Below are 23023 nucleotides of genomic sequence, written 5' to 3'. Positions count from 1 at the left end.
TGGCAAATGATGGTTGCAGTGCAAGAGAAAATTTAAGGAGTACAAATGCAAGACTAAATGCAGCATAATCTGACTGGGGAAGCTGGGCAATCCAATGGGCATGACGAGGCCATAGGACATGTTATGACAACCACTGCTGTGAGCTAGGGGGAAAAAGAAACCAAAATGCTTTCCTTCTCCCAGTAAATCCTGTGAAAATACTCATGTCTGAGGGTAGGTCACCAATGAACTTGTCATCCGTTTTGATGCCTTTTGTATTGCACCAAACAAACATTCAATTAGTATTCAAGAAATCACCCTAGAGAAAAGTCAACCTTTGCCTTCCAAAGTGAACAACTGGAAGCGAAGTCTTGATGCTATGTTTTCTGTCTGCCAGTCACTTGGTACCCCGTAGTTTCCAAGAGACAAAAAGGAACAAAAGGAACATTTCTGATATGAATCAGTAGACTCCCCTGTCTCTACACCCCACCTCTACTGCTTTCAGCTCTGAGTCAAAAGCTCAAGATCTATCCTTCTCTGGATAACCATCTTATCACCTCCAGTATTGCAAAGATAACAAAATCATGGTAACCAAAATCAGATCTCTGAACTGAGAAGAATTCAGACAAGAAGGCAGCTGTGGCAACTGAATTAACAGCTTTCTGCTACCAAAAGGTATCCTACTGAATCTCTCCCTTTCTTTACTGCCCTTGCCTCCTTTCTTGCTTGTGAAGAAATTAGACATGGCATCATAAAAGCCTGCAGTACTATTTTTAGAGACTTGAATTGTGTTTAAAGAGCTAACAAATCAAAACTACCACTCTGTTTAGCCAGCTATGAATTTGCATGGACTCTTTGTGCCTGCTTTCCTTTAACGTTTATGTCTTACATTAGTCCCAGCAGTCCCAGTCAAAACACTCTTTTTGAGTCAAGTGTCAGGGAAATCTTTCAGACAATTACAGCAAAATGTAGTCCCTCCCCAAAGACATTACAATGGCTCTACCCAAAACAACCCACAGCCAGACCAAGGTACTGTCCATTACGTAGTTACAGCATTATTTGGGGACTCCTTTAGAAATTAAAGTGCTTCCAGGGAAAAAAACAATAAAATTCCAAGAACCATATATAGCATTTCAGTAGTCAGAACAGTCACATAGAATATTTTAGAAATAGTAAGGCTGGCACATGGGAAACCTTTTTTTGGAAATATATCTGACATACCAGGATTAGACCCAGATCAGCTCTACATTTGAATTCAGTGGTAGAAAGTTCTAGCATTTTCCTTTGGCCTGTTTTTAACACATATACTATACGTGACATGCAATGGGAAACTGAAAAGAATTCCAAAGTACAATAGGACAATCATGAAGACTCAAGAAAACACTGGCCATTGAAAACAAATTTCATTAAATTATTTTTGCATGAAGCCTCCGATGTCTAAGTGTGCTATGGCATACCTATTTGCAAGGATGTTGTAGAACATCTACCTGTAAGTCTCATTTAAAGCCTTTCAGTGATGTCAAATAGACCATGCTAGATCATTTGTTTCAGTGATTAATCATCTCATTATTAAAACTGTGCACATTCCTTCTGAATTTGCTTGTCCCCAGATGCTAGGCATTTTATCTTTTTATAGCACTGTATGCTACATTCTGAGATCTTGTTATCAAAAATTATTAAGCTGGAACTGAAATGTGAAAGACAAGGCAGAAACCAAATGGACAAGCACTCAAGTTCAACCTGTTTGCTCTTATTTGTTTTCTGAGAAGTACTAGTTTCAGCCAAGAGAGGGTATTCCTCAATGGAAGATCTGCAGGATACAGGTAAGCCAGCAGCTCTTTTTGCACATTAATTTTTACCACTTAGGCTGATATATTTATAGTATTAATTGTTTCCTATGCTGTGATTAATCAAACAGATTGTGCACTATTACAGAGAAGTCCTATAAGACTTGCCTCCAGAGGGGAAACTGTCCGTAGCTTTTACTTTAGCACTTTTTCATTGGTCTCACTTGAAGGGAGTTTATCACAGCATAATACAACTTTAAAAGTTTCAAATCAGCTTATTTAGAGTCAGTTATATTCTAGACCCTGAATTAACCTTGCATCACAAGTTTGGCATAACAGTAGAGAGGTTTATAAACTGACAAAACGTATTTTACTCCTTAAATGCCTGCAGTGGTACCTTTTCCTACTGCTAATTGCTGATCTTATTTTGCACTCTGGTGTAAAATAGCACCTTTGGAACAAGAGAGTAAAACAACAGGAAAATTCTAGTAAATCATCAGGCCCTTACAAACCGTTAAGAAGTGCTTCAGGAATATAAGTACTGTGAAAAGAAAAAAATCTTGGTTCTTGCTTGACACTTCTCTATTTACTTTATTCTTTTTATGTAATGGTCACCATTTAATGAGCAATTATATACAATATTTACTTGAATGTAAAGTGATCTCAGTGACTCTAAAGCAAGCACTATTCTAAGGGCTGATCTATGAAACAAAGAGAAAATACTTCATCTCAAGGTCATGTTACAAGGAGAACTTCAGTTATCAGAGCTAAATTTAAAACCAGAATTCTTACAATACCTAACCACTTGCAAATTTATGATCATATGTGGCAGCTTGTTTTCAAACCTGTTCACTGTTCAAAATTTAAATGGTGTGCCAATACAATGTGTTTTAGTAGAATTTGTATAAATTAAATATAAACCACAGAATATGTCAGCTCTATCTTCAGTAGTTTCACCTAAGCACAATCAGGATAAGATGGAAGAGTAGATCTGTGTCTCCTTACTATTCTAAATATAAAACTCCTTTATCCCCTTTATTTCTCCCCCCATTATTTTTCCTTTTATTTTATTGTCAATACAATTTTTACTAGTCCAGTACATTAAGTGGATTTGATACAAGGTTTTTTTTTTTAATAATATGTAACGTGTTGATATTTAATCTTACTTTATTGAAAACCCCCCAGTATGTTTCTGGTAATCAAATGGAAGTATTAGGCCAGTTAGGAACTGGGGCATGTTTTCCTCGTCTCATTATAGTTTACAGTAAAATTGAAGCACCTTTATAGTCCCTAATCTAAACAGAGCAATCCCAATGTCATCAATAGTTACTCTGTATAAGAGAGTTTTGCATGAAAGAAAGAGCTGCATCCACCTTCACCACACAGCTTGGGAAAATAGTTTAACAAAGCAACAGACACAAAGATGGACTTGACAACACAAAACATATTCTGCTATTTCAGCTAATCAAGTTCAGCTTGAGTCCAAAGAGAAGGGCCATAGAAAGTAAAATTTGAGATAAGTAGCTTGATTATCCTTGACAATCTGAGCCAGAACCTACCAGCAGAGAACCTCCTGAGCAGGAGCTGCCACCTACAACTGATGATACATGACAGCGGGACAAGAGAGCTACCAGAAAGGTTTAACGTTATATGCTTAGCGTTCTTTTCTTTGCTTTTTGATGATAAACTTAGTGCAGTTATCATAGCACAAAGACACAAGCAAATGTAGATAATATCTTTATCAGAAAAAAAAAAGGAATATTTGGAAAACAACCTCCTTTTCAGACATAACTCCTTTTTTTGGGCAGACTTTCTTCTGGACAAAGTGGTTGTGCAGTCAAAAGTATACCTATTGTTTCTAATTACGCTAGGTGGTCTTATAAGCAGTGTTTTTGATAAAGCTTGCCTTTTCTGAGATCAGATCTTTACTAAGATATTCTTAATATCTTAATATCTTAGTAAGATATTCTGGTAGCAAAGGCTGAGAGCTTCCTGTCTCTCATATGTAACCAGTTCTGCCATATGTAACCAGACATCTCAAGTCTTTGAAGCCCAATCTCCTCCTTAACAGAATATAGAATCCATCACAAAGTTTATGCACACGGGCTGAGTGCATGTTTCAAGATGCGTATGTGCACCTAGGTACATATGAGCACCTTTTGAAATGGTAGCACTTCATTGAGAGAAAGGATTAGCATGAAGAGCCAACACAAGGAAAAATGTGTCTATGAAATCCTCAAAGTTGGGGTTGTAATAAATGTTTTAGGCAACGTCACTCTAAAGGCTACATTGTACTGAACAAAAACTGGTTTGGGGCCAGGTAAAAGTTAAATATTTTTAGTTTAGAGAAAGCTTTTTGTCTCAAAGTATCAACAGAAGGATGAATTGCAGAGGCAGTCGGAGAAAAAAGGCATACTTAGGGAAAGTAATTTGAAAAGTACAATAAGGAAAGGATGATCCAAATTTCCATTTCAATAATTTTTAAACACCACCTCTCTTTTAAATGGAAAAGGACCATTAGTGATTTTGTTACTTAATAGGACCAGAGATAAACTAGGCAAGTGATATATCATCTCCTAGCCCTGCTGTCATCGCTGATCTTAGTAGGCTATCTTCCATCCTACAGCCTTCTAGAGGAGCTGAGGGTCACCTCCTGGTGAGAGGTCTTGACATGCACATTAGATACATGTATTTAAAAATCAGCTGAAAAAATATATACAACTATTTTGTTGCTTTACGAGTCAGAAATGACAACTCTTTAGTAAATCAGGTTATATGTCAATATAGCAAAAAATTAAAATACTTTGTTAAAGTAGGGTATAATTAAAATCTCTCAAACTGCGTAGATTTAGTAGAACAATCTTTTGTGTATGTAATTTAACTGCTATATGGTTACTCCAAGGATGTAATTAGTCCAGTCTGTTACCTTTATCCTACAGATTTTACTTTCTGGCTTGGGAATGCTGATCGGTTAATACATTCTAATTTCATCTTTTTGACTGTACTCTGAAGGAAAGATTCCTTATCAACAATCTAGTGTCACACTAACTTTCTTTAACAGCATGGTTACTATCTTATCTCCTTTGATGTCAATCTTTTCCCAGTTATATTTCTGAAGTTTGTATTGGGTCATAGAAATCAGAAAATTCTATGTATTAAGCGTACATAAAGTGCTACAGATTTATGAAGAAGGAATGTTTACAGATTATAATTTACTTTGCATTTACTTATTTGGGGCATAATTTTTAATTATTAGAAACCAATTATATTACAAATTTGCATGAATTTTTTTTTTTTTAGTCTTAAATATTAAAGTTTGTCTTTGGACATAATTTTTTTAATAGGCTGTTCATTTTTCTACATACCACATATAGTATGCTATGTTCTAAAAATGGTATGGTGGAATGCAGAGAACTTTGTTTTGGGGAAATAATACATTTCTTTGGCTCTCTACAAAAAGCTTTATTCATCCCTCAGGTTCATGATCATTATCTGAGTATATCTTGACTTTCCTCTTAATTTAAAGAAGAACCACCTACTTTTCTCTTAATTTAAAGAAGAACCACCTACTGTAAATCACTGGTTTTTGCTTACAGACACATCTGTAACTTGCAGATGTGCAGCCTTCTATATTAAAAAATGTACTAAGATTTCAGTTTCTAAAAAAGGTTATGAGGACTTAATTGGTTCATGACTGAAAATTAATACTGATTACAATGGCAATAAGTTTTTCTTTGCTGTCAGGGTGAAATTCAGTCAGAGACAAAAATAGGAATGCTATTGAGATCTCAAGTTCTTGAAGCTGCTATGTTAGAACATCATGTATGCTAAAGCATCTTATTGGATCATCACACATGCTTAAGGAACAGGTAACATGCATTCTCAGCTGCTAAATACAGATAATTATACAATGAATTCCAACAAAATATCTATTTTGTATCAGTTGGAAGCTCATGTCCATACCACATAAGCTCACGGAAAGGTGCCTCTGACCAAGAAGCATACTTATGGAAAAAAAACAGTTAGTAAACATCTTACAAGGGGCCTTTTCATGCAGAGTGTTTTATTAAAAGTCATGATACACAGCTAAGTGATACTCAAACATGCATATAGGCTACTATGCTTCTTTCTAGTGCAACTACTGCATTAACCTGAAAAGCTGTGTGTTGCCTCATGGAAAGCAATTTACATAGGGAGATGTTACAGTGCACATTACTGTACAGGGCATTACCACATTAGCCAGCCTTGCTTGACATCGCAGGCTCAGAATCAGTTGGGGCACAATATTCTGTAAGAGCTAGTGACTTTGGAGTGCTACATATGAGACATCTCAAACAGCCATGTCTTTCAGAACATATTAAATCTTTGTTATGAGCACACATTTTGGAAGACTGAAATGGACACACAAACATTGAGACCCAACAGAGTAGTCTTTTAGAAAACTTTGGCCTTCATGAACACTGATGTAATTCAGGATTAATGCCATTGAGCTGAAAAGATTACAATAACAAAAGAGCAATATGAGATTGGATTTAGGCCTCCAAAGCCTAAAATCTCCAATATATATATAAAGTGAAATAACTTACTCCAGCATTTGGAAAATGGGGCCTATTGAAAAACATGAAACCCCTAAAATGCTGTTTGAATGTGAGAAAAGTAATAGTTTAAAAAGCCAAGATGAAAATGCCAAAAGGAACAGAAAGGAGTGAGCCAGAAATGCTAACATGTTCATTTCCACCCTGTCCATGTGCTGGACGAGACCAACAGCTCCACTGACATCTCTGCGTATTAACTTAACGGGTAGTCTGTGACCTCAGTGACATCGGTGTCATCTCACAAAATAGAAATATGGATGTAAGATGAACTTAAAATAAGGCTCCTAACTAGAAAAAAATACCCATGCAGAAACATATGCATTATGATGATACCTACATTTAGCTGTGACTTTGTACCCTCCCAGTGGAGGGTCGTGGCCTTCCACAGCATCGAATCCTGCTGACACCAGGACAATCTCTGGATCAAACTCATTGGCAGCTGGCATAATCACAGTTCTGCAAAGTGAAAAAAATCCAACCTGTTAAAAATTAGAACTTCTACCTTCATGATATAAATTGCTACAATCTCAAAAATCCACAAGATATTTTCTTTTAATTAAACCAATCTTCGTGGTAGCTGTCCAAAACCAAATGAAGGTCAAGGCTTCAATTAATTTCTTTCTATAGTCACTGTTATTACTTTTCTACAACTGAGGGGGAAACAAATGCAGGTACATGTGAAAGTCTCTAATGTTACACACACATCTGTGCCTGTTTTATCCTGCTGCCTATAAAAAAAAGCTGCCTCTTCCAGGGAAGTGACTAATAGTTTACAGAGAGCACGCAAAGCTTGAGTGGAAACTCGGACTGCTCCAGTTAGTGTGAACTTGGTGTAAATTTGAACTATAAATTTCTTTTGGGAAAATGTTTGCTTTCCAAACTTTTTTTTTTTCTTAATATTTTTAAATGTTTGTCGAGGTGGGGGGTGACTCTAGCAAAGAAAAAACATGAAATTCCCTTAATCAAGTCCAGACTATGTTGTCAAGCCTTTCCAAGGTCAAGCATAACAGGAATGTGACAACCACAAACTAGTGACAGCAAACCCTGCTGGTGTCAGAAAGATAATTCAGCCCTTCACAGTCAAAGATTCCACTTTGTTAACCCCTTCTTTGGCAAACTTCCATGGGGATGTTTTGTTGCTTTGTTTTCACTCTTTTCCAAACTCAAGGCTTTAAAGATGTGGTGAAAGAGACAATAAAACCCTGCATTCTGCACTTGTAGATGCTTTTTTTCAGGCTGGCTTTTCCAAGGGAAGGTGTCAAGATGGTTTTTGTACTAGTGTGACAAACACTGAGCCTGTAATGGCTGTGCTAATTCAGAGAGGCATTGCTATTATTAAAAGGCAAATAGGAAAATGAATATTCTGTTCCAAATTAACTCAGGGAAATCCCAATTGGTCTACACAGGTCAAAATCAGAAAATCAATTTTGCACATATGTAATACTGTTTGTCTTAGTTCAATATTTATTAATTGATTATTTAATCAACTTATGCTGAAAAAGTCATGTTTCTGTTGAAAGATTAAGGTTGGGGGGGGGTGGAGGGAGGAGGAAGACAAGCATATTAATAATGTTTTAAAAATTCCTTAGGTTTTTCTTTAGTTTTTCATCTGTGTTTTATAATCTTTATTTTGTTCAAAGGTAATTTTAATACAGGAAAATGTTCCTACTATTACTTTGACTTACAAGTCAGAGAAAAGGAGAATTCAGACTAACTAGAAGGTCTTTGTCAATGCATACAGCATTTCAACGAGTATCTTTTTACATAAGGAAAAAAGGACTTAGGCAACTTCATTTTTTCTTTGGTGATTTCACTAAAATTGCACCATGAATGTCTGCAGACCAAGTGATAAAATTTGTGGAAGAGTCTTTTTATTTTTACATGTCATTGGTAAGCCTCTTATGAAGTATGGATTCCAGTATTGAGAACTGCACTTAAAGAAGGACTTAGACCAACTTGGGAGAACAAAAAGAAGGAATAAAATTCTAAAAGATGGGACCTAAGTGAATAAAATAATAGAATTATTATTATTATTTGGTTCAAATAACATGAGACGAAACATGCTAAAAGTCTGTAAATATGTAAGTGGTTGCAAGAGGAAAAAAATAACCTGCTCTGCATTTCCACCATGGATAGGACATGAAGTAGTTGCATCAGGAAAGCTGCAGCTCAGGCACTGGAAAAAGCTTTTTTAAGAGTAAGGCTGGACAATCATTCAAATAAAATATTTAATAAAATTGGAGACTGAGAATTTTTTTATAAAATGTAAAGCAAATATCCATCAAGATTGCTACAGATTGCACATGACATGGCCTTGAGGCAGCAGGTCAGATTACTTCTCTTCTAGGCCTTTTTCCTATAGTTCCATAATGTATAACACACAAAGTATGTATATGAATAATTACACTAGACACTATAGTGACTGAACATTTTTGCAAGTTAATCTCCACAAAGTTAGGGAACAATATCAGGAATAAAGATCCATGCAACCACCTTATCTTTCTTATGTACATACCTTCTGATACTCAATTAGAGTACCTTCAATTTCTGAAGCAACACATATTTCCCAGACTTCCCCACATTTGCAATGCATGTGGCAAGGATCCTGATTAGTGATGAGGACTGTGGCTGATATGCAACCTTGATCTGCCCTCATAACACCATATATCTTATACACTGAAAGAAGGAGGGATCCTATAGAGAACCCTCCCTATCTTCAGCTACTTGAGCTTTTGCCCTCCTCCTCTCCATTCACATTTTCTCAAATCCAAGTCAGGATCTGTTTTTTGTTTCTTCATGTCAAACAAAGTGGCAGCACTATGGAGTATAACACAGACAATGCTCAGGAGTAACAGGATGGAGTGTGTTCAGTGCAGACAGAAGCTGTGGAAATTCAAGTTGCTGAGCGGTAACAAACCAAACCAGGCTAGCAGAGAATAAGATTTCTAAGAGTCTTATAATTTGCAGCATTGGGAAAATCTACCACATTTCTACTACATTTCACTACCTTGCTCCAAAGCATAAAGATGTCAGCACATTTTTTTATACCTTGGGCAAAACAATGCATTTGGCCCTTAATTTCATTCTTAGAAGCAGCAAAAATGGTTTAGTCACTTTCTTCAAAAATTTTTTTTCAAATAAGTATGTCTGACACGAAAAACACCAGCTACACTGGATAATGTTAGTAAAATTATTAAATACTGAAAGAAAGGTCTTTCGACACAAAGCACTAGGTATAGCTATTAACACCATCTTTAACAGTACTGAACAGGAAATAATAGCGTATACAGTGTAAGGGGGGAGTGAGAGAGCGGCTGCGTGGCTGACTGAGCTTAAACCACAACAAGTCATCTTTACTGAAATTACATTTAGGAATCCCAGCTAAAGGAATAAGGCTATAAGGATAATAACCAGAGGTGGCATTTAGAACTTGCTGTTCTGTTACTGCTTTCAGTATTACCTGAATCTACATGACTAAAATAAAACATAAGAGGGATTTTCCAAAAGAAAGATTTTTTTCTTTTAAAACTTTACAATGTCTGTTATATTTCACCAGAAGAATAGCACCCTACTTTTGCTAGACTACTGTCTCACAAATTATGACAGAACTTCACTGCTGCTACCCTGTATACTAAATATCAGAAGCAACCTATGTACCATAAGACCTGTTTCTTTGTTTATTTCTCTTTCATCCTCCATAATATTGAGGGACTTTGGAGTGCCAGAGCTCATCCATCTTACACTGTTCTTGATGTAATACTGAACAGAAACTCTAAGGGCTTCTCAGACATTATGGAATATGTAATCTGTTTACAAGGATGGCAAGCTTGACTCCTTTAAAAGATATCAGGGTGTCTGCAGTCCTGGTTACAGCAGCCAATACTACTTGGTCTTTCAAAAAGTTGACACAGAAGACCATATAGTCATTTAGTTCTTAAATCTCTAATCCAGTCTTCTTCTACATTAGACAGCAGTCATTTAAGGTTGCTCCTTCTTTGAGTAACTACTATTAGGTCTCTGCTCAGAGAAGAGCAACTTAATGTCTGGAAAACATCACAGCATTTTATTTTGGACATCATGTAGGTAAGACCTCTCTAACCTTTGTCTTGCTTTGGCTGGAACTCCTTTGTGGCACAAAACACATATTAAATTCCTTCACAGAAGTGATACTTTCTTATCTTATGAAGTGCCATGAGGAATCATATACATACATTTTAAAATATGGACTAAATTTCACCAGGAAATAAAGAAAACCTTTTGGCATTTGCCATCTCTCAGGCTTCAGTGCCCTTATTATCCCTGAAAAACTGCCTTTAGAAAAATGCTTTGAGGCTTGCAGCTGTAAAGAAAGCCTACACAAAGCACTAGATTCCATCTTTTTTTTTTTTACCCAAAAGCAATGTGAAACTCACTTCTCCCTCTTAAACAGGAGGGAGAGTGAGAACTGCTGGAGAGGCAGGGACAGCTCCTGACCTTTCACTGTCTCTTGGGAGAATAGAATCATCAGATCCTGCTTCTTGCTCATTTCCCATCTCATCTACACTCTGCGTGGCACAGCAAAGTGTAAGAAAGAGAAATGATCCATTGACTGACTCTTCAGGATCTCCATAACCATAGCACATACCTTCTGAATTGTCTAAGAACAGAATCCTCTGAATTAGATCATAACAGAAAATATGCCTTTTATTTAAAAAAACCAAAACAAAAACCAAAACAAAACAAAAACCCACCACACAACTATCATTGTTCCTACACTACTAGATATTCATGTTAGCCATCCCAAATTCCTCAGACCAACCCTATGCTCAGAAATCAGGCTGTAGCTGGCAGGATTTGTTACGGTGCGAAGGGTCAAACCTGCTCATCAGCAGCCCTTTGCAAACTTGCATAGGCAGCCTGCGTTCAGACATAGGTAGGAACAGTTATTGTCTTACCCACAGCATGAGTAAGAAATATGATTTGGCTTTTGTCCATAGGTCAACAGTCAGATATGGACTGGGGACTGCAAGCCATCAGCTACCTGCTTGAAGCCAGTTGGGCTGCAGGGGTTATCAGCAAACAGAAGTTAATGCTAGGATCCTTTTCGGACAAATGAGTAATTTTTGTCAGAATATAAGTGAATTTTATTCTTCCACTATGAGTATCACTCTTCCTTACTCCTCCAAAGAAAACAAAATAGATAAAAGAGATATTTATTTTCTGTGATCCTGAATCTTACAAAAGCATAAATATTTGGTATACTGTATTCACCTAACAATGACAGCAAAGTTACAGGGGCATCCTGCCTGCCTGATTGTTTCTTTTCTCTCATGTTTTTATTAATAAGCATGTCAAAGCCTGAAAGCTTGAGCAGCTGGATCACAGGAATTATTTATCCATGCTAAACCTTGCAGTTACAATGAAACTCTGTCCTCCAGCTCAAGGCAGCGTGCATCTTCCTTTAAGTGTGGTGGTACTGAGAACAGAGCGTGTGTCTGGGAAGCTGAAAAGATTTCTTTCTGTCTCACTAAGGAGATTTCCCCAAGGAAATAATATGTTCCATTTGGGTATGCTGCTCTCTGTGGGGAAGCCAATGAATGGCTTCCAGTTGGGTGCAGTCCTAGAGAAAAACATCAGGCATATGATACTCCCTGCCTCACCAATCTGAACATCAGATGCAAGACATTAAAGAGAGTCTACCAAGGGACTCTGTTCCTTTTATTCTTCCATTCTATTTCTGTACATTTAAAGCACATGGTTAGGATGCTCCCAAACATTTACTCTCCCACAAGAGATTGCAGAGAAGTACCCAAATCAGAAATGACTCTGCAAGTACCGTCACACAGAGCTGGAAATCTCCAAAGAAAATTAAACTGATGCAAATAGCTATGATTCTTTCTCTGTGTTGGTAATTTAGAAAGGAAGCAAGCAGGAATACCAGTCCAGGACAGTAATTTATGTAACAGAGAAAAAAATCCACGCTGATCTAAAACTACATATTGGAATGGCTTAGTAACATAAATTATTTGCTCTTTCCCTAAAATACTCTAGTGTTTTCATCCAGTGATCTGAAAGTACTCTCAGAACATTAATAAATGGAAAGGCTCATATCTTCAGCTGGTATAAATCAGCATAGCTGTTTCTGATTCCATAGTCCTCCAAAGCAAGCATTTCTTGTACCCACTTCACAGATGAATCAGCTAAAACTAAAAGCTGGTAAAAGACTTTAATAAATTATTTAGTTGCCTCTGGAAAAACCTCGAAAGCAAATGCAGAAGACTCTAAGTCCACTACTTTAACTAGTAGAAAACACTATAAAAGCACTGTTATTTATTTAGTTATGTTATTTAGTTATACCAGACCTGTATTTTGCAAGAGTATATAAAATGCATTAATGCTATTAGAGTGGGGGTGTTGCCACCAAATGAAGATCCAGCCTGTTTGAAAGGCTGTAGCTCTGCCTACAGTTTCTCAGTGTCACATCCTGCAAATTAAATATTGCTCCAATCACTATGTTGTCCTACCTTAAAATTATACAGATTTGAGTATGTTCTTGAATGCACCCTGATATGAATAGATCAGAAAGTATTTTAAAAATTGCCCAATAGGTATGTGGAACTTATTTATTATTTTTATGTGCTGTTTGCACATATGTTTTAATGTAACACAATATCAAGTAATGTTTATCTCACAGAGAGCTACATAGGATGGTTGTACAACTATTGGTTAAATATTCTTCCTATGTATTAATTTATACTAGTGTCTCTCACTAAAACTTTTGTTCACCTTCATGACGTTTCTTTTTGCCAATTCTGCTATCATCCTAAACTCACCAAGGACAAACCTGAGAACTCTCCCCTAAACTTCCTTGCTGACTGTAATCTGATCATAAACTTTGTTCTGGGCTTACCCTCCAAGGTATGCCTAAATTCTGCAGATCTTATCTGTTTAGTTTATAAGTTATCTTTCAGTTTCTAAATTACATCTTTTATGTAAACTTTATAGCCTTTATTTTTAGATATTTTCTTTTATCTTTATAGGTTTTCTTTTTATATCTTTTTAATAATTTTACTTCTTCTCTATTTTTTATAAGCAAAGTCAATATTCTTGTCTTTACTTTTATTCTGTGTTTACCTTATTTGCTTTCTGGAGATACAAAATATATTTTTCTTTTATTCTTCAAGGGGCAAAAGGTACTGCATTGAAACAAAATCCTCATTACTGTAAGTCATGGCCATTTCACTGGAATTTACATATAGGGTCAAGGAGTTCCATGGATGCACCCAAGTTAGTAATTTCAAATGTTATAATTGTAGGAGTATCTGAGCACCACTGAATGAAGAGTTTTAGAAGCACTAGCAAGCACTAACAGCTTTGGTTGGTTGGTTGGTTTTTTTTTTTTTCTTTTTGAGGACATTTTCAGAGCCTAAGGTTATTATTTGTGGGTTCCTTTTTAAATGAATAATTATTTTGGCATCCGTCATGCAAGTTTCCTGAATTCTATTACAGCTGGTATTGCAACATCTTAAGAACTCAAAAAGCATAAGAAATATTGACTACAATATGTGCTGATTCTTCATTTTTTATTGCTATTTTAAAAGGTCATTTCAATTATAAGGACTCATCTACATTTGATCTACAGAATGCCTCCATTGGAGTCTCTGAACTAATACAAAAAGAACCAAAATAAGAAAAAGTTAACTGGAAAAGTATGAGAAAAATATTACTTTGTGGTTTCCAGAATTCATTTCAATATTAATAACATAATCAAATAAAATTATCCAACTTCTAGAACTGTGGCTAAATGCGTATACACATGTAAAATGCACATTCACACCCTCATTCAGAACTGAGTAAAATTCTAATTTCAGTGTACTAGGTAAAGGGATTGGCTAAATAAGCTTCCTCAAAGGCTATGGGTCTAAGTACTTCTTAAATGATTATACATTGAAAGAAGAGGTTACCTTTCAAGGATCAAAGACTTTCAGCTGTCCATGCAAAGATAAGGCCTTCTATGGAAATATAGGCCAAGATACCACATGCAATGGCAGGACATCTCCTTACAGTACACTTTTACCTGAAAAGTGACTGGGTAAAAAAAAAATAAAATCTGCATTTTCTATTAAATGCTCCTCTTTTTAGAATCTTATTTTCGGAAGCACTGGCATGATGAAATGAAAATTTACTATCTGCTTACCTTTTATTTATTTCTTAAATAAGGCTGGTTGGTACTATGTCATCTTGTGCAACATAAATAAACCTTATCTACTAAATTCCAACTGGTAGCTGAAGGACTGATATGGCTTCCAAAGCTATACAAATGAAGATGATATATGAGAAGGAGGAAATAGAGGTTTAATTTGCAAAGATGGCACTTAATATAAAACACAGCATGACTTAAAATAGTATCACTAGCATTGAGAAAGTAAAAGGCAATACATATGGAATCCCACCATTTTAAGTCAATTATTTTTCTATCAAAGCCATTCTAACATGTATGGGAAATGGTACTGACACATGCATATACACTGACAAATTTTACCCTTAAATATTATTTAAAATACATTTAGCTTTCATGGTGTAACATGTTTCTATCAGAAAAATCAATATAGTGCCAATTTCTTGTTATTATTGTATTTTATGGAAAAAAAGAAAGAAAATTAAACCTTTAGAAACCTTTCTTACATAAATATAATAATCATATTTGAGGGCATTTTAAGTTTAGTGTTTTAAAATTTGCATGGCTGCTTAGAAAACAAATTACATTTCTATCAAGCCACTATAGTATTTTCAACACCAAAATAACAGTTTTGCCTTTCTACTAAGTAATTTCTTTCAGCAGTATTTTATCATACAATTCAGTGGACTTGGCCTAAAATGTTAACATAATAATCTAATAATCTACTAAAACAGTTCACTGCTCCCAGTAAATCTTATTATGTAGAAAGAAATAAGATTGCTCCTAAGAAGACAAATGTACTGTATTTATGATATAATATCACAAATACAGAGTTAAAAACTTCCCACATTGCATTTACAGAGTTCACAAAATAAATGATAGCATGGTCTCCTCTCTAAAGAATTTCATAGGCCTATAAAAAAGCATATTGTTTTGAAGCATATTCTACCTTTCTGTATATCTTTAGAATACTTGACACCTTTAAAACTATTCAGCAATCAAAGAACAGTGTAAAAGAAAGGAAACATAGTACCTATTACACTTCACAGGAATGGTGGAATTGGAGTAAAGAAAGAAGTGGTGGTGTTCTGAATACATTAAAAGATAAGAGGACTCTGGAATATGAAGTTTATCTTTAGATCCAAAAGTTACCCTGCTCCTTTATTAAAAATCTTTAAAAAAGCTTTACAGTTTGGGCATATAGTGTACAGTCTGACAAAGAGCAGTAATCGAAGAAAATAGGCTACCTAAAATTTACTGCTATTGATTGTACAACAGCTCATTTTGCAATGTTAATAATCTGCTTATGTCACCACTGAGGTTATTACTAGAGAAGTTAAAATAGTTTTCAATTCTTGCAAAAGTGAGATGTGGGAAGAAGAAGGCTAAATCTTATTAAAAAATGCCTCGGGAGATGAATTGGAGGCACTGCATTTTTCATGGGAGCAATAGGTTGAGTGGATAAAAGATATAGAAATCACCTGGAAAAAATACTTTCACCACAAAATTTGTTAAATTCTGAAGTTCATTTTGCCTAAAAGGGGATATTTTTTTTTCTTTTTAAATGAAAAGAAAACAAACATTTTCTAGAAATTAAATTATTCATCAGGGTCATGATTTTTCACATGCTGTATTCATCAACATGGTTGTGACTACAAATTACATGAAATTGTCTTAAATTTTTTTCAGAGGTCTCTCTATATTCTCTTTTGTAAATGCTTTCTTTCTTTATCTTGTAGTTCTTTCCATATGGTCATTTGCTTCTAAAAGTATCTTCTCTGTGTATGTGCTTTCCTGGCTTGTCATTAAACAGAAAAGTTTCTAGATGGCCACTATTTTTTTATTATATATATTACTGTCACTATTCCTTTGGACTAATGCTATTCAGAAAATTGTTCATATGGCTAATCTTACTTTTCAGCTCTTATGAGATACTCTTTGAAAGGGAAGAAACAGACATATGTCACTTCCTCTTGCTTTTTGCTGAGGAACAACATGCACTGGTAGAAAAGGAACATACAGATCTTTTCTTACACCTAAACCAAATTAACCAACAGGAAGTGTCTCTGATCTCAAGAGGAAGATCTTGAAGCTACAAGAAGCAAAAGCATCCAGCTGTTCTGTATTAGCAAATACAGGTCTGTTTGTCTCATGCTTGATAAAACTTTGTCATTGGAACTGGGGACACTTTAGACCATCCCATTGCTCCAGTATGTGTTTAAACAGACCAGCTGGGCTTCATTCTGCTAGCCAAAAATACAGCACCTCTCATCTAACAAGGTATTATACAGTACAAAAACATCAAGTCTGCTCACTTTACCTAAATTGAATGCCACTTAATGGAACCCACACCAATATAATTTTCGTGGGGGGTTACAGGAATTATTTACAGATAATGTAAGGTAACCCAGAAAAGCACTTTTCAGTCTCTGCAATTCCCACACCCCCTTGCAAAATTCTCATAGAGAAAGAGAGAAGATATACATGGGAGCAGGGGGAACTCTCACAATAAAGCACTAATCCCTAGGTACTATATAGTGTTAGAAACTACAGCTTTTTCTGGTGCAGTTTCAGCTACTGTTTGGTTAGAAATGTGATCTGGTGTTGGCTATGGGTAGTTTGGAGGAATCTTGTCTCTTTTATATTATCCTATCCCCTATCTTCCCTTACACTCATTTTTCTCAATAAAATAGAGGGAATGACAGATTCCAAAGGCAGGCAAAATTGGATGTCAGCAATTGCAAATTAACTGAATTGAATGTGACTAGAAGTACTGAACTCACAAAGAAAAGTACCAGACTTGTTTAGGGTATTGAACAATATCAGGTAGGCAACTGTTCAAAAATATGAAAAGCTCTCCTGCAAGAGAGTTGTAGCCTAAAGAGTGAAGTCAAAGAAGGGACTGGACAAAACTAATGTTTAGGGAAACATGAAGCCAAATATGACATGGTAAGGACAATAAGAATTTTGATTTTCATTTCAGTGGTATGAAAAAAAATAGAGTTTTATACCTGAAATTCAAAGGGAAGCATTTTCATTTAAGAAACTACTTAAAATATAAAGGAATCAATATCACAAATAGGAAGTTTTAATAAATGAAGCATAAAAAATTGCAAAGAAATCTTCATCAACACAATATCTGAAACAAAACTGAAGATGGTCAGAAGATATTGTGTCAGCTTCATAAAAGTTAAATAAAAATAAAAAAGGATATATATTCGCAATCACACCTAAAATGAGGGAAACAAAGTTTTTCTTAAGAACATCTGGAAGGAGAAGAAAAAAGGGAATAAAGAGCTCTGAAAAATTATTGAACACAACAGCACAGCATTCAAGAATAACATGAATTCTACATAAATGTTTCACAGTTTGGTTTTTCTGGTTTTGCTTTTGCCTTTTTTTTTTTTTTTTTTAACAAGGAAGGAATAGTGAACAACAGAGCACTTGAAATCTCAGTCCAAGAAACAAAACACAAAAATGCAGATATTGTGTGATGTGATTTAATATTTCTTTCAGCTTTCACTGACTTCATACAGCCAACATTTCTCCTAATAGTTTTTATTTGATATCTGCGAAAGAAATGTAGAAAGTCTTGTGGTCCTAGATCAATCATAACTCTTTCAGTGGTGCACATGGAAGAAGCCTTTCATTTGTGCCAGACATTTTACAGCTGAAAGGCAATTCCACTCACCCAAGAGAGTCATACTGATAAAATGCTAATCATTTGCCAATACAATCACTTGCACCAACTCTTCATGTTGCCAGGACCCCTGAATGTCAGAGGAAAAATCAAGGTGAAGTTTGGGATTTGACTGAAGAACATCTACAAATTACATCTTGAAATTTCTAAATTGGCCTTTCCCACATGAATTTATGTTTCTGCACTTCAGCTACAAAATTTCAGTGCTCACACCTTTTTAAATCATTTTTGGATCCAATCTGAGTGATAAATTAGATAGTCTCCTCAACAGCATGAAACAAAAAAGACTTTTTCTACCATATGTTACAGTAATAAAAGAGAAAGCTGTTTCCCATTATTGGCTGGGCCATCCTCATGTAGTCAGTTGCCTTGGTAACCGAGATTGATTATAATTTCAAGAAAATGTAAGAATGAACTGAACCACACAGTTCCTTTTTCAATGTCTGTCTCAATTTACAATGTTGAAACTTGCAACAAAAACATCCCTAAGCATGATCTCCACTTCCAGGTTTTTTTTTTTTTTGTTTCAGTTATCTCTCAGAATAACAGTCAAGATAATATAGAAATTTGGATTGGATACATCACTAAAATAATTGCAGTGTTTCAGAAAATATTGCAATAAATGTAACTCTATTGAACATTCAAATCATCTTCACAAAAAAAAACCAAAAAGTTATTCTTCTAGATTTTATATCTGGATGACATAGTATCTAGGTAGCATGTAATTCAAATTCTTCACTTTGTCCAAAAACTTGAACTTTTACTAAAGCCAAAATATATTTGTTAAAACATTCATTTTCCGAGTATTTCACAGACTCCTTCAGGAGTTAGTTCATGATAATTTCTCTTCTAAGGATATGACTGCAATCTGCTTCAGTATGCTTATGTAAAAGTTAGTATTTATTTATGAAATTCTTCTGCAATTTTAAATTCCATATTTAAAATTGCCAACAGAACTTGTAAATGTGCAAAGGACTGCTCTTGCAGGGGGGCTGGACTAGATGATCTTTTGAGGTCCCTTCAAACCCTTGAGATTCTGTGATTCTGTGACTAGTTAAAAAGCAGCACTTTTCCTGGTAATCTTTGGATTACCAACAGTCCCCAAAACTCTGCAAAGATCTTTTTGCTGTGATTTCTTCAATTCCAGTTGCACCAAGGAATTTTAGACCAGCTGAGACATTTGGCACACTCTTACCATCTACTCTTCATTAAAACTATTCTTCCAATGTAAAACTGCAAGACATGTTATAGCAGATTTTGCAATTACAGTGGATAAGAGGAAGGTTTTATCATTGTTAATACATGGAAGGTGATCCAAAAGATTTTTAAGTTGTGGGCCCTTCAAGAAAGGTTAGAAGACTCTTGGAACCTATGCAAAAAGAATTTGACAGACCTTCAGCATGAATAGCTAAGGAAAAAATTACTTATGAATTACTTATTATATCTGTAATGTTTGTACTGTTTTTCTGTAAGATAGTTCAGTCTTTGGAAGAAAAAACAGAGACCTAAATAGTATAATATTAAGGATAACTACAAAAGGGCTGTATACATAATCATCTAAGTTGATTTTGATCTTTCAGTCCTAACTTCAACACTTTCTGATTTTTGTGAATTCATAACATTAATCAAATAATATCTCAAATTTGATGTTTTTCTTCTTACTCATTGGGCAATTCATGTATTTCTTTTTTTATCCAGCTCTGCACACTTAAGAGACATTGCTAATAAATAGTTTGCAACAAATTTTCTTACCTAGTACCAAATAAATGATTTGCATATTTTTGTATTATTTACCCACTATAGCTTTAAAAAGACATTTCAGTAGCACAAATATAATTTTCAATTTCATGTCATAGTCTTTAAACTGTTAATAAATTATTTTATTAATTTTATTTTGAATTCTAGTAAATATTTGGGTTTTTAATTGTGAATCTTGAAGTTTAATTTCATTCTCAAGCAGAAATTGATGATCTGACACTGGGAATCCTGACAATCTGTCAGTCCAAGTGGAAACCCATCCAGTAAAGAAATAGCTCTCTTTGAAGAGACTTGATGTGGAATGAGAACCAGTAAAATCTTGCCTGCTATGACACAAAGCAAGCTGGCTTTCCCACCACCTCGTTGCACTGTTTTCTTCACCAAAAAAAAACAATGATTGAGTTGAGGAGTACCAAAGAGCAAAGAGTACTTAAAAATAATCTGATCCTTCCAAGGCTGATAGTTTCATCTTCCCTCTGGCTCTACTCAATTATCTTTAAATTCCATTGAATCACCAAAGGAGAACTCTGGCCTGATCATGGGAAAAGAAAACCCTAAAATAAAAAACACAGTGACTAAACCAACAAATAAGTACTCTAGCTTGTAATCTAAGAAGAACTTTTAGCAGGATTGCTAACTATTGGTGAATACAGCTCCAGAATGGCATAAAGAAGGTGTTGCAGTTTTCTAGAATACTAAGTATTTCTATAATTCATGCAGATACTGTACACATAAAAAGCATTTAAAATTGAAAAAGCACATAGTTTTTCAACAGCTACAGGGTGCAAATGTATCTTCCAATCAGTCTCTATTTCAAACTGCAAATGAAGTCAAATACACAGTTTCTTCAAACTTGTGTCCTCTTTAAGAGTTCCTATATTCTCCTTCTATAAGTTAAAAAATTCAGGTAGAATTTTTATAATTCACAATTACATATAAATATAAATAATGATTTATTATTAAGGGAATGAAAATTGTTATTAGACAAGGCTAATGTGAGAAAAAAAAGGTGTTCTAGGACATATGTAAAAACCACGGATTTTGTACATCTTGTTATCCATGCATTTAATTCTAGGCTCTGTACAGTTTTGAAAGGAAGTATATATTCACAAAGAATAGACCTCAAGGGGTTTGAAGTTTGGCTCACATTAACATATAAATGATTTGATGTCTATTTCAATCTTATCTATGCAAGGTCACCAATACCATCAGAATATCCTGTTCAGAATCTCTGTTTCTAATTCCAGGATGAAAAGATTCACAAAGTTTTGCCTTAACCTTTTAAAAATCCTGTTAAAGATTTGTTTTATTCTGAAGTTGGACTGAAGGTAGAAGTTTTTTTTTGTTGTTCTTATTTTATCCAGACTAGTTCCACCACGTCTTGTGTAAATCATTATAGTCTTGTCTTTCTCACTTCATTGGCTTTTTGGCTTCCATCTGTTTTCTCTCAGGTTTTCCTCTACTCTGTCTCATCTACATTCTCTTTCTACTCTGTTTTCTCTCAACTGCTTGCTCGTTACTATTAGTCCAGTCTGTTTTCCCCTTTACTTCCCAATTGTCTCACAAAAGTGGAGAATGCATGAGACCAGAGAGCTCCATTCTGAGAGATGCTGACCACTTTAACTTCTTTTTCTGACATACATATTTTAACTTCTTTTTAAAATTTATTTTTTAAAACAGTCCTGGATGTCTTCCCTGACCTAACCATGTTACTTTTCTGAACATTGTCTAAGGTAACAAAACACTGTTCTAAAGCCACAATCTAGCCATTGATGACCAGAGGTAATCATTAATCCCTAAACTGTATTCAGTCAGAAACTTCCAGCTTGAAACTATTCTTTTTTTTTTTTTATTTTAATAAAGAACAGCTCTTCACAAATGTTCAAGACTAAAGCACTGGCGTTCCAGAACTGTGCATATGGTCTTACTCCTGGGTCCTTCACTAGGTGCTCAACTTTGTGCACTTTACCTTGTGAACTCTCCTTTGCAGTCCCCTGTAACAGAAGTCTGGAGATGCAATTCCAAATGGACTTCGATAAGGTCATAACTTCAGAATCAGGTCCATTTCTTAAAGGGTGCATTGGTGAGTAATTCACAGAATTACCTACATATGTCTCAGGCTTGGGAAATACTCAAGAACTACCAGCTTCAGTGAAGTCCAGCTGTGCCACGTGTCCCTTTTCCCTAGGACAGCTTCCATTCACAGTAAAATGCACCCCTCCAAGTAGGTAGGAAAGCCCTATTTATCTTCTGGGACTCACCGCCTCTGCTCTTGTGCCAGCATAGATCTGTTAATCAGTCAAAGTTTTCATTCTTCAAACTCTGCCCTTCTCCTCATGCTGTCCAAGGGAATATTTTCAAGTACTCCGCCAAATGGAGGGACAAATAGTAAGGTTCTTGCTCTTCTCAGTGTCAGTGGAGGAGAAAAATCAGTACAAACTAAGTGCCCTGCTGTGGAGGAAACTTCTGGAAACTCCAGAGACTTCTACAACTTTCCAGAGTTTACAGATGAATTTTAGAGAGGTAGCTTGAATGTTGCCCTCATTACAGAGTGCCTAGCTCTTTTCCATGATCCTGAAAACTGTGCAAGGTTTGAAACAGACTGGAGAAAGGATTGTCCCTCTGTGACAATACTGTTCTCTACTTAATGGCAAAAAGGCAAGTGACAGAAGAAGTTGGCTGCTTTGGATTTTATCAAATAAAAGCAGCAGTGCTACTCCATGACATAACATACTTTTTTAAAGACAAAAATTTTTAAAGCTGAGGTGCTAAAGTGGAACACCCCTGTCAGAGTAAGCATTGGTACTGAAAGAGGCAACCAGTCCTTCAGACTTTCAGAGGCTCTATCCTGAAAGCTGGCATCTATGTCACAACCCAAGTAGTATTATCTTTCAATGAAAATCATGAAGTCATGAATCTGAGTGATTTGGAGCTGCTCTGTTTATAAGCAGATATTCAAGACAACATTTTTGGAAGGCAGCCACCAGCGTGTACTGTATTACAAAATAAATCACACTAAAAAGATGCTCCCTGTCAAGATGGAGAT

At 35.4% G+C, this 23023-nt stretch overlaps 1 protein-coding gene across 2 annotated transcripts in view; it reads right to left on the bottom strand.

Annotated features, from left to right (window-relative positions):
- HDAC9 (histone deacetylase 9) overlaps nucleotides 1-23023 on the bottom strand; it is a 387421-nt gene that overhangs the window by 50192 nt on the left and 314206 nt on the right. For both annotated transcript variants that reach the window (XM_062616787.1, XM_062616797.1), the window contains exon 23: nucleotides 6699-6817. In XM_062616787.1, the coding sequence (XP_062472771.1) occupies nucleotides 6699-6817 (119 nt within the window). The remainder of the gene's footprint in view (nucleotides 1-6698; nucleotides 6818-23023) is intronic.

This window comes from Pezoporus occidentalis, unplaced genomic scaffold (genome assembly GCF_034315485.1).
Source record: "Pezoporus occidentalis ecotype Australia unplaced genomic scaffold, CSIRO_AGI_Poc_V1 ctg103, whole genome shotgun sequence".
In the NCBI taxonomy this organism is placed as follows: domain Eukaryota; kingdom Metazoa; phylum Chordata; class Aves; order Psittaciformes; family Psittacidae; genus Pezoporus; species Pezoporus occidentalis.
Note: the sequence above shows the minus strand (reverse complement) of the source record. Positions and strands in the feature narration are given on the sequence as shown.